The sequence below is a fragment of the Pezoporus wallicus genome, unplaced genomic scaffold, assembly GCF_028554395.1.
Source record: "Pezoporus wallicus isolate ANWC-B61680 ecotype Strahan unplaced genomic scaffold, APGP_CSIRO_Pwel_v1 contig_6223, whole genome shotgun sequence".
Lineage (NCBI taxonomy): Eukaryota > Metazoa > Chordata > Aves > Psittaciformes > Psittacidae > Pezoporus > Pezoporus wallicus.
Genome location: NW_026637979.1, coordinates 300,681 through 313,506, shown reverse-complemented (window position 1 = coordinate 313,506; position 12,826 = coordinate 300,681). Strand labels below are relative to the sequence as shown.

The following is a 12,826-nucleotide window of genomic DNA, read 5'->3' as shown; positions in this document are numbered from 1 at the left end:
ACAAAGAAATGTCCTCAGATTTTCCAAAATGAGTTTGTTGACCTTTGCAGAAACTTTTCATCTTCTAATTGAACAAAGACTTTTAATACACACTTCTGCTCACAATTTATTCAGTTTTTATATTTAACATTTCACTGCCATTATTAATTTTTTTATAGCAACGCCTTCAATATGTAGAGTTGTGTTTGTAGCGTTACAGGTCATTACCATTTCCATATTCGTGAAAATACAGTAATGGGAAGGTTCCACCCTTTGGGCTGTGTTCTCACCTGTTCTGAGAATGCTGTCTGCTTTTGAGTTCCCCAGTTTAGCTGCTTGAATGAGATGTGCAGCGCTAACAACCTCCTCCGTCTTCATTGACATTCCTTCTACTAAAAGCAGATCCTCTGTTTGAAGAGAAGAGAAAGCCAAGAGAAAAACATGTCAAGAAGTCAAGAAGTGTAGGGTGACAAACAAGCACCTAAGATCTTTGCATCTCTTTTACTTGCATATTGAAGTCTGAATCCTCACCAATCTGTTCTACCCTGAGTTTAGGTGAAGTGGTCACAGCTGTGTTAGTCAGGGAACTGCTTGCGGAAGCAGGGCATCAAATTCAAACAGTTACAGTATGGTATTTCACTAGTCTTGTCATCCCCAAAGGTTTGTAAAATAAAATATAAATGTTCTCAAAGACTAAGAAGTCACTGCTGAAAGACAATCACTGTGAAACCAAACCTCACAGAATGCCTGTCAGATTACCTTACAGCATGCTTAAAAGGGAGAGACTAAAGTCTGCTACTTGCTTCTGTTAACTTTGATACAGTGGTTTGCCTGGGTATTGCCACTACTGAAAAAGAACTCCATTGTGCTATGCAGGTTGTGGTGCCTCCTGGGTGGCCATAGGAGGAACCCTGTCTGGTTGATTGTACTCCTCCTACAAAAAGATGGCAAGTCTTTTTTGCTTAATGTTATCTTTGCAAATGTCTTTTTATGCTGAAATTTAGCAATCATATTTTCAGAAATAAAGTACACATATACCATCATGCAGTTTCTTAGCTTCTCTCTGTAATGCTATCCCAGAGGCGTATGCTTCTATACATCCTTGGCTACCACACAGGCACTCTGGTCCATCCAAAGATACAACAATATGCCCAAGCTCAGCAGCACAGAAAGAACTGCCATGGATCAATTCGTGTTGATGAATGATTCCACCTCCAATTCCTGCAAAGATTAGGAAAAAAAAAATAATACAGAAATCAAACAGGTTTTAAAGGTCCCAATTCTGCAGTAGACTGACATTTGCTTATTCTAATACAGCCAAGATAAAATATGTGCATCTGTGGTCTTCTGCACTGGAAACTGAAAATCATGGTTATTGAAGAACTCTTCTCTGTTTGACACACCTGATAACCACACTCACAGCTCCTTCATATTCACATGGATATTAGAATGGTTATATAAAGCTCCTTTCTTAAGAAGCATATGGATGGTACTGACAGCTCTTTCAAGCTTGTGAGTCATGCTTTCTATGCACAAAACTAACCTTTCAAATGGCCTTACAATTTTGCATTTCAGAGAAGATGTTTTAGTGATGTATTTAGACAGCTAAACCTGTGTGCTAAAAAGCCAGGACACTTAAATCTGCAATCCTCTGCTGCCCCTTCCCAAACCGTGGGTGGATTCATATACTTAACAAATAAAAAAAGTTACCCCCCATTTGCATTTGAGCTATAATAAGCATATCTTATATTCAGCTCCTCATCTCCTAAATATACATCCTGAGATGACTTGTGTCCCTGCAGCTGGAAGAGAAATAAGGTGTAACGCTGAAAAAAAACCAAAGTTATTCCAGCTAAAGTTGCTCAGATTTCCCCAATTTTGAAAAAATGCTTAGCCTGCACAGCTGTATCATCGTAACTTCTTTTATCAAGAAGCTTATACTATGCAAAAAGTTTCACTTCCCTGAATCTATTAAAAAGTACCCTAAAAGAAACAAATAGATATAGTGGCAAAAGGATTTTTGGTTTAAGAAACTAATATTAACAACCTAATAATATTTTCCTAGCAGAGTGGTGGTGTTTGTGCTTTTAAGGTCAGCTGAGCCCCTGAGTGACTATAACAACATACCCACCTGTACCAGTAATGAGTGTTACAAAATTTTCTATTCCTTTTCCATGACCAAATTTTCTTTCTGCTAGAGCAGCACAGTTTCCATCATTGTCCACCCAGACTGGCAGGTGCAGAGCATCAGATATTGGAGTTCTAAGATCCACAGAGCTCCACTCCTGAATGAGTTTTGTAGAATGGAGCACAATTCCTTCTCGGGGGTTTACCCGTCCACCTGTGGAAATACCTAAGTCCCAGAAATACCAGATACAAAAATTAAGTCTGCATTACACTTAAATAAATGTTTTTCTCTTCAATGACAATTATTTGGACTTCTAATATGAGGCTTTGAAGCAGATTGTGAAAATAAAAATTTCTAAGTCAGTGCAATTTCTGGCACATAAAAGTAATTTGTAGAACTCCATTGCGCAAATCACAATTCACCCATTATCTTAAGACTAACTAGATAGGTAATGGTTAGTGTTAGTCAGGGAGTTAATGTTCCTACTTCAGGCAAGATTGCAGCAAATCACATAATACTTGTGTTTCTTTTTAGTCATGTATGAAAGGCATACAAAAACTGTACAAAATAAATTGTTCAAACCCTGGAACAGTAGAATTGTCCTGAAATTTCCTGTAAATCTCAAGATTTGGAATGACTAAAAATAATAGCTGGACTTGGAGTAGTGATTTCTACTGAAAAAATACATTGCTTTTCAGTACTGTACTGAACAGGATAATAGTTAGTAATAGGCATTATTAGCCAAACCAGCTTTCTCTGGCTGGAGATGCTTCCAAAGTTAATGGACTCTGTCAGGACCTTTCAAAAAGCCACTCTATTATGGAGGTATTTAGTTCTGGACAAAAAAGTTTGAACATTTTATGTATTATTCTTGTACAGAGATTATATAATTGTGTCCCTTATCTAAAGATGCTCAGACAAAACCAAAGAGTCCCAGGGTTAATATTGTAATAGCAGCCACAAAAGCTGAATTGAATATTAAAGCTTGGGGGGGGGGTGGGGAGGGGGGGGTGTGGATGGTGTCTTTACCCTCCCAAAAATCTCACTTTGTAAAGAACAAGCCATCTGAGAACTTGTCAGCAAGTACCTAAAAGAAATGACATTCCCAATATCAATCTGTGAAGGTCTCCCTAGGATTTTACTAACCAAATGTTTATTGCAACAAAACATTTAATACTTAGTTGCTAACTCAGCAGTAGCTTAGTAGAACATGTCTAAATGCCATGATTCTGTAATTGATGTAAACAGCTATAGGAACTAGCAGAAGTTATCTCTTCATCCTCTTTTCTCTACTATCACCTCCAGAAAGGTAACTTAAATACTGCCTAATATAGCAAATAATAGCTATATTATATATATATATATATATATATATATATATATATATATAAAGATATAGCTCTCCTAAGTACTTGTATCGTTTGTGTATAGATCTGGGTCTCCTTTGTTTTATAAAAGTAAAAAGAAAAACAACGAAAAAAAACCCAAAACATCAGTAACAGCTGCTAGTTTATTTTGCCTGATAGTCTCTAATTTCCCCCATTTTCAGAAAGCTGTTTTTAATATAAATTATTTGAGTGGAAAAAAAAAACAACCCAACAAATGTAACAAAATTAAAACTAACTGCACAGCTATTGCAATCTAAACTTATCTGATGATTGTGACAAAAAGATGTTGAAAATTACGTTTTTTCCAGAGTCCTAATTTTTAACCACCCTGCAAACCTGTTTTGTATTAGTGGGAGTTCTTCAATCAAAGTTATGCTCCTGTACACAGTATTTTGAGTGCAGACAGCAGTTTATAGGACTAAATGGAGGAAAACACTTTTTTTTTCCACTGGTTTCTGCTAGCTCTTCCTGCTTCTTCATTTCCAATGGCTATTACTTCTCCCTTAACCTATAACAGCTGGAAGAAATCCAATGTTACTGATAAAGTCTGTGATTAACCCCAGCCCTTCTGCTCGGTCTTGCAAAAATTCCTCCAAAGTTATGGGAACTCTCCTTTCTATGATTATTAATCTTAAGGAAATGACTAGAATCTAATACATTAATTATTCCCATATGAATTACATGCCATTCTTTAAAGAGAACTTTCAATTTCAGCTAGTATTCTGATTCAAACTATGAGTCTGCATGTGGCAAAGAACAGCTAATAGAAATATCCAGGTGAGAAATTTTTTATTCTGTGGTACAACTTTTCCCCTCATAAGTCAGTAATTGAACTGTAAGCAATGAGCTGCAGAAGGAAGGGCACTGAAGAATAAATAGGACTGTAATTTCCATAAAATGACAAACAAAAGGCAAGTTTTTTTCCCCAACATGTAAACCTCTGTAAACCAGTTTACTGTTTCATTACCCTAATAAGTGTAGCTGACTGTAAAATTTTCTTTGGTATCTCCAATAGTAGAGCACTGCAAAGATCACCATCTTTTCCACAGTGACTGTGAGGTTTTAGATTTAGCATTAGGACACAACAAAATAATCAGGGTGGTTAAGTCGTGTATTACCCACTGGGTAATCTGGAGGATTTGGTTTGAAGGGCTGACTTTTATCTCCTTACAGCTTTGCGTACTTAACACTGTTTTGAAAAAATACTTTTAATAGAAGTTCAGATTAACTTTTCTTCATACTATGTGATCTGAGCAAGCTTTCGTCTGGAGCAAACTACTTCTCTTTTGGAGCATTTCTTAGCTAAAATGAGGATTTTATGTCCTTTTTAAAAATCATGGTCACATTAATATACGGTAGTATCTAAGACCAAAGCCCCCATCATCATTAAACTGATTCCTGCCTGGTATAAAAACAAAGTTTAACTTGGAACTATACTACAGTGTAAGTAAACTTGAAATCAACAGAAAATCTGCTTTTGTCTTTGTTAGCTGCAGATTTAATCTAAGTTTTTAGCCTTTTTCATGTGCTCTCGTGCAACTGAGACTTCTGCTGCATCTGATCCTGGCCATGAGGAAAGGCTCACAGGCGGTAGAGGATTCCAGCTGCATTTGTTTCAAGAGCTTTTCAATATATGCTAAATATCTGATTCATAATTCTGAGACTGCAGGGAAAATCTACACAAAGTCTATACATCACACATTTTAGATATAGTTTAGATATAACTCAGATTGCTTTCATTGCTGTTACGGACTGGAACGACTTCAGTCTTTGCAGTCAGCCTCTCATTTTCACATTTTTCACTTAAAAAAGTTTGTGTGTGAAGAATATAATTTAAGAGCTTAAAATAGACAAAATCTGTTTCAGAAAGGTGTTTTAAATTAACCAGTAGCAATTTGATTTTGTGTTGAAAAACCTGGATGAAAAGACAAAGTTAATGTTTGTTAACTTACCTACTCCCAAAATTCTGCAGTTCACATTTACTGCCTCTGACGCAGCCTCCACACACATCTTTAGAATCAATTCCAGTCTGTCTTCGTAAGTTTTAGGGTTAAGCTGAGTATACTTCTTAACTATTTCACCCTAGAAATTAAAAACAACAAAAGGTACCCCACAGAAATGTACTTCATGATGAAACTTCACTTTAAACTAGAGGTGAACTTGAAAATAAACAGTCATAACTTGTCTCTTTGAAAAAATAATAGAGCTGCATGCCTTAGATCTTGGTCTTACAGGCTGTCTGTGCAAGATTCGTGACAACTCTTGAGGGACAAATCTGCAAGATCAGACATTACATTCTGCTACTGTGATCAACACCCTGTCTGAAATACAACAGATATTGGAAGTAACAAGTGGATTGTGTAAGCAAACACAGGAGCTACTGAAACTGGTATTAGGAGTAAACCATGATACAGCAATGCAAGTAAGCTCAACATTAAAGTATTAAAAAAAGGAAAAAAGAGGGAGAGAGCAGCAATTGCTAAGAAGGACAGAAATCCCATAGTACTCGAAGAATAAAGTATTTCCAATCTGACTACATGAAGGTTTTGCATGCGTCACAGACACTAATCTTTTACCAGCAGGAGAGAGTCAGACAGACAGAAATGCTAGACATTTCAGTGCCACATTTCCTATCTGTTCAGAAATAACTTTTCTTCCCAGCAATTACACTTTTGAGTCACTGGAAGTGTTTCTGGAATTGCATCTCCTATGATGTATGTTGTATAGGGGAGGGAGGGTCCAGGAGGAAAGGATTATTTTCAACCTCTGGAGTCTTATAGTGGTTATGAAAGCATTCATTATGATGCCCGAATCCATGGGTAGTAAGTAACTGATTTTAACATAATGTGAACATTACAGGATTAGGCCAGGAAACTGCAGAAAATGCGCTGCTTAGCAATAATATTCTCCCTATTACATCCCTTGTACTTTACAGTATATCTATGTGAACAGCAGTTTATTAATACAACTAAGCAAAGAGGTGTAACAAAAATTTATGTGCAGCACGCCTGAATCATTGTTGACAAAACAAAACAGAAAATTCCAAGATGTCAGTGGTTTGAGAATTAGATCCCACCATCTCAGCACCATAATAGAATGGTTTGGACTGAAAACTTTTTATGTTTATGTTTCCTCTTCACTTTTGTTTTGGAGGGTGAGAGGAATCAAGAGGAAATTATTCTGGAAGACAAGGCTGCAGCAAACATTATCAGCAGACAACAGCTTTTAAAAGGAGAAACTAATATTTTTCTTCACAAAAAGAAATACACCTTCAACTCTACCATTTCCTGTTAAATGCTTACATCTGTTGTGTGAATTTTATTATGAAAGTCTGACCCTTCTCACTCTGATTTAAAAAAAAAACAACCAACCAGCCAACCCCTGACAGGATTTTTGAAGAGCATCAAATAACTCAAAATTCACCACTGTTTCCCAGTGCAGATCAAAAACCTAAAATTCAGCTGGTTTTGAGCCTTTTTAAATGTTTTCGTATCATTTCAGCAATGAAAACATCATATCCTTCCAGACTATCTGTTCCAGCCTTTTCTTGCATTTACAGCTAATCTAGATAGTAAGAAAAACTTTTAAATAATTTTTTGTTCCACTGTTTTTATACTTTACTGCATGTTCATGCACACATGAATCTGATTTTTCTCTTCATTGAAGAGGCTTTTACATTCTGAAGGCTACTTTTTCTTCCCCCTGTCAGTTTTCTCTAAGCAATTCTAGTTTCTTCAACTGTTCCCCGTTTTCCATGTTTGTAATAGTTATTACTGGTTTTCCTCCCGATTCTCTCTCCAAGTGAGCTACATCTCTGGGGTGTGATGCATTATAGTGACCACTGTTCCAGATGAGGCTCGGTACTGTTACTGACTGTATTTCTAAGCAGGAATATACTCAGAATTTTTGATCTCTGGCTGTTCTTCTCTTGGTAGAAGAGATGCAAAGCTCTGTTCTCCTGAACCCACCCACTTTCCCTCAGCTTTGCTAAATGCTGGCTGTTGCTCAGATCGGTTCTGTGTGCCCATTACCTGGCCATGTAAGGCAATGGGGAAGTAAAAAGACTGCTCTTGGAGCCTCTCCCTTTTTCACTTGACATGTAAAAATGTGCAAGGTGACTAAGTCACCTTTTGTGGGGAACCAACACATATGAAAGTGGCCCTATCATCTGAGGTCTGAATGACTCCCTGCAGAGGGAGGGCTTTGCTAGTTTAACAGCAGTCTTAAAGAGTAAACCAGCAGGCAACTTGTATTGAGACTGTATGAAAGGTGCAACCAATTGTACAGCAGAGGGAAAAATCCATATTATCCTTCAAAAGCAAAAGCCAATAGGACTGGTTTGTTTTGGAGCTCTTTTGCATCGTAAACCCCTATACCCACTGCAGGACAGAACCACAAAGCCCAGTGGAGTTTGCAGAATGTCTAAAAGCACAACAGGACATTTACCTTCATACTGACAATTGCTACTCGGAGATTTGTTCCACCTAGATCCACAGCCAGAGCACTTTGTGTCTCTAGAATATGGTCAATATCTTGAGAGATATTATCTTTGACAGGAGGAAAACAGAATTTCTTTTGCAATGGCTCTTTGAGATTGATAGATTTAAGAAACTTCAAAATCCTTGGAACAGCATTACCATCTCCATATATTTTTGAGCTATAATATAAAAAAAAATCAATTAAATTGGAAATAACACTCCAATCTATATAAAGTTCTTGATATGACAGAAGGCTGCAACACTGTATCATTACAAAAGTATGATATGGCTATTATAACAATCGTGCAGTTCAAACTACTAGTGTCTGTCATGGAATATGTCAGACAGTGTCAGTTTGAATATCATACAACAGATAGTGCAAGTTTGGTATTAGCTCCATTTTGGAATACAACACAGGGAATGTAGAAAATTGGAAAGTTAATGATGCCAAAAAAGAATAATATTAAGAGTTTAATGAAAGGACCCATATAGTAAAGCTCTAAAATTACAGCAAGTTTACATTTGTGCTACAAGTCCAAATAAGTAGTACTTACGACACAGGAGATAACTACGTAATACTACACTGTACAGTCATGTCAGGTTTCAACATGTAAGTCTTGTTTTAACATACCATCATACATGGTGTCAAACATTTGGTATTACAGAATTCAGTTTTATTGCTCTACTGAGATTCTTAAGGAATATACTTTTTGAATCTTGTCCTTAACTAGACTGATATTATGTCCTGAAGTTTTCAAGAACTTCTGTGTTAAAGAACTGAGGGTTAATACTGTAAGGCTGAAGAATAGTGGAAAGCATCTTGCTACAGTCCTGCAGCTCTCCTGGAAGCTTGTACTCAGGACTCTCTGTGTATCATCCCTGAGCTCAACCCACCTATAAAACCATGTGCCTCTCAGGCACAAATCAGAGATAGGCAGACAGGGCATTCTCCCCATGGTGCTCTGATGGAATGAGGTCTCTTAACCATCCTAGTCTAAGCTAACACATGAATTTTGTTCTCTTGACTTTCTGTTGGATGTTAAATTACTAGTTTTATCAAAACATTGGTAGTTACATTTTGCTCTACAAATACTAATATGCATACCAGACATTGCTCTGTAATTCTGAATGAGGTATGTGAAATGAAAAACTGTAACCTCAGATTAATGCATTAAAAGCACTCTGACCAAATACAGTGAACCACCTCAGGACTAAAAGCCTTCTACCCTCCTGCTTTAACATCCCCTCCAATGAAGCAAGATGAATGTACTTACCATGGGTACTGTTTACCAAACTGCAGCTGCAGAGCATGCAGAATCTTATCCTGTGTGTCAGCGTCACGAACATGAAGAACGTTTTCACCTAATGACAAAAGTAGACATAATAGGACATATCAGATCCTCAAACTACAGTATGGGATAAGAACTGCTTTAGAATTTAAGAACTATTTTTATTTCTCCTGAGCAGGGAAGACTGCAGCTAGATCAACATGGCTCTTCCTTGGTTACATGCCTCCCCTAGCTCCCAGTGAAGCAATAGGTGACACCTATGACATGTTGCCATGCATTACAACACAGTAGAGTAGAATATTAGCCTTCAACAGAATTCTATTATTAAATTAAAACCACACAAATAAAAACAGGGTAACTGGCTATTTGTGTCATATCTGTGAAATATCACAATACAGTCACTTCCTGAAGTGGTGAAAAATTCACAATCTTAATACACGTCACACAGCAAACTAGCTATAAGGCAAAACAATTAGTTGCCTTTTCTGCTAAATGGAATCCAATGCAGATTTTAACTTGTCTGTAGACAAAAGCCTCATTATCTTAGGTAAAACACACAAGCAGCACTAGCATACAGGAACAGCCAGTGAAGTTTTAAAATGGGTCAAAAATTATGCTGCACTGATACTGCAAGATGGCCTCTGTCAAGCATTCACTTGACTTTATCCTGTGGAAGAAAAAACCTCGGAACCATGAGGAAATTAAAGTCATCAAGCGAACAGGTACCTGTTTCTCTCCCTGTCTGACGTGTCCCCAGGTTGATGACAGGTGTACCAAATGCTCCCACTTCTCTGACACCACAACTGCTGTTACCAATCATACAACCAGCGTGAGCAACCAGCTGAATGAACTGGTCAAATGGGACATGCTTTACTGCCCGAAAATTGGGATGATGTTCAATGCCCTTCTTCCTCATCACCCGAACCATCTCTTTGCTTCCTGCAGAAAAGCAAGAGGTAGAATGAATGATTCATTCATAAAGTTCTATCTTTAACTGTTTAAAGTCCAAACATGCAAAGGAGCTCACAGCAGTTCATGGAGCTACCAGCTCTCATTTGGTTTTGTTCTCTTTTTATCCTCACAGTGTATGTTGCAGAGTTGGGCATGCAAGCCCAGGTTAGATCCCAAAATACACTGCAAAAATCTGTTGGTGGTTTTTAGTTAAGAGGCATTAATTAATATTGCTCCTACATGGTTTCCGTTCATCTTCCTACCCACACTGAAAAGGTGCAACATGCTTCAGCAATGTGAAGATGGAGCTGCAGCAGATGCATATGTGATGCAGAGACCATCAGCTATTTTCATCTGGCTGGAAACTTGTGGATAAAAGCACTCCGTAAGAACCAATGCATACTTTAAAGACAATCCGTTATGTGTCTCTCTGTCATGAAGGTATTTTACTCACCTGCATCCACATTAGGGAATAGAATAAGTGTTCTCTTGTTGAAGGAGATGAGTGCATCTAGTGTCAGCTCAAACATCTTTAAGGAATGTTTAATATCTGTGGTTACAGGATGTTGCAGAGCAACTATATAATCTCTGGTTTTGACATCATCACCTGTCCAAATGGATTCCAAGAAAAGTTTTTTTAATTGGCACAGAATAGTAAGAGGAACTGAGGACATACTTTTGAAACTACTGCTGTGAAATCCTGATCAGTCAAGGCACTGAATGGGGTATCTAGCAAAAACTTTAATCCTACAGTAAAACCCAACAGGGTAACAGGAAGATCCAGCTTGGTATTTGCCTCTCTAAGCAAGTCTTGTAACTAAATTTAGAGACCACTACCTAAACCCCAACAAACTCTTAACTTGCAGGTTGACATCTAAAGTTCTGCAAGACTGTAACAGGATCAACAGCCTGTTCTCACACCAGTGATAACGTGGAATAACATGAAACCTCTGAAGCTGCTCAGGTTTTCTTCTGTTGTCCATCCTCAAAGACTGCATCCCCATTGCTTTAAAAAAGTCAGTCATACTTGATTTAGTACATTTGATAAAAACATTCACCTACTGACCTAAGAACATTCCAGCTTCCAACTACACAGGTTAATGTACCATGCAGGCCACTTTTTTGTCAAAGATAAAACAAAACACACAACCCTGCTGTCCACAGCAATTATTTAAAGTCAGTGAAGCATGAAAAGCATTTGGCACATGTTGTCCTGTTGCAGCGCATTCCTCAAAAGAATGTTTGTAATATAAATTCCCCTTGATTTTTTTTTTTTTAATTAGCCCTTAACAGCTTTGATTCTACTTAAATACATCCTTTACATCAAAATAATGGTTCAGACAAGAGCATTCTGGTTTTAAATTGTTCAGCTCAGAGAAATAACCAATTTAAGGAACTGTATTTTCTGATGTGGCAGAAGGACCAGATGTGTTTACCAGGATGGATTTGTAGCTTTCCAGGTATAGACAGTAGAACACAGAACAAGCAAAAATGTAGAAAGAAAGAAATACTAGATACTATTAATAAATACACTATTTTTTTGAGAAGCATCAGGTTGGTGTTTGATATTTAACTCTAGTTAAGCAAACTTGAATTTCCTAGCAAAAAGTCTCCTTTTCCCTGTACTTTTCTTAGAGCCACTGGTCAACAAGCTCATAACCTAGTTACTGAGTTTGTCTGGTGTTGAAAGTCATATGAAAAACATTAGGAGTGGTATGCTCACCTAGCCACATACGTATAACACTCATGCAGTCCTTGTTTTTTGCAGAGAGAAGCTTATCATATGAGGGACAGCCTGCTAAAAGGATGCGGTCATGGTCTTCACACATGGCTATCAAATGCTGCTCTGCACTTCTTGTACAGCACACATGGTAGTGGGCCAGTTTGGTTATAGCATGCCTAATTGAGTCATCAATAGTCCCACTGACTTCTCCACCTTCAATGTGAAGAATGCGAATATTCATCAGGGCTGCAGATGTGGCCAGGGCCAAAGCATCAAATCTATCCCCATGAACAATCATGATGTCAGGCTTCAGGCGGTTCAGGACATCTGGTAACTTGACTAACGCAAGTCCCACTGACTCCACCATAGCTGCCTCATCCTCCCCTCTCACAATGGTGTGCAGTCTTGTATGGATATCAAAGTCATCTTGTTCAATCATACGATAGGTATTACTGAAGGGAAAAGGAAAAGGGTTAGAGTAAATACAATTTGGTTTTACAGGAACACAGCTTGACAAAATAAGTGTGTATTATAGTTGTATTGGGTTTGAACAAGGGCCCACTTACTGCATCTCCTTCACTTGAAGAAACTGTTTTTTAAGATTTTAATAGAATGTTAAAATATGAACATATTTGAGTATGTTCCCTTATATTCCAAACATCAGGTTCTTCTAGACACCCTTAAGGAGGAGCTTTGATGAATGTGTTCATAAATCAAACTCTTTGTTCATGTGTTTTCAGAGCATTTCAGATAATAGATATGGCATGATTTCATCTTCAGTTAGACATGTTTTCGACTTTCCAATGAGAAATTTTGGCACTTCATAAGATTTCCTTTCAATAAAGGTGTGTTGACTCCTGAGCAGTGTATTGACTTTGCTGGACAAACAT

At 37.6% G+C, this 12,826-nt stretch overlaps 1 protein-coding gene across 2 annotated transcripts in view; it reads right to left on the bottom strand.

Annotated features, from left to right (window-relative positions):
• Positions 1-12,826, bottom strand: part of GNE (glucosamine (UDP-N-acetyl)-2-epimerase/N-acetylmannosamine kinase) — a 28,877-nt gene that overhangs the window by 2,800 nt on the left and 13,251 nt on the right. For both annotated transcript variants that reach the window (XM_057408583.1, XM_057408584.1), the window contains exons 3-11: positions 11,937-12,388; positions 10,668-10,820; positions 9,989-10,201; positions 9,248-9,335; positions 7,942-8,152; positions 5,448-5,577; positions 2,111-2,332; positions 1,018-1,200; positions 270-386 (exon numbers count right to left, since the gene is read on the bottom strand). In XM_057408583.1, coding sequence (XP_057264566.1) covers positions 270-386; positions 1,018-1,200; positions 2,111-2,332; positions 5,448-5,577; positions 7,942-8,152; positions 9,248-9,335; positions 9,989-10,201; positions 10,668-10,820; positions 11,937-12,388 — 1,769 coding nt within the window. The remainder of the gene's footprint in view (positions 1-269; positions 387-1,017; positions 1,201-2,110; positions 2,333-5,447; positions 5,578-7,941; positions 8,153-9,247; positions 9,336-9,988; positions 10,202-10,667; positions 10,821-11,936; positions 12,389-12,826) is intronic.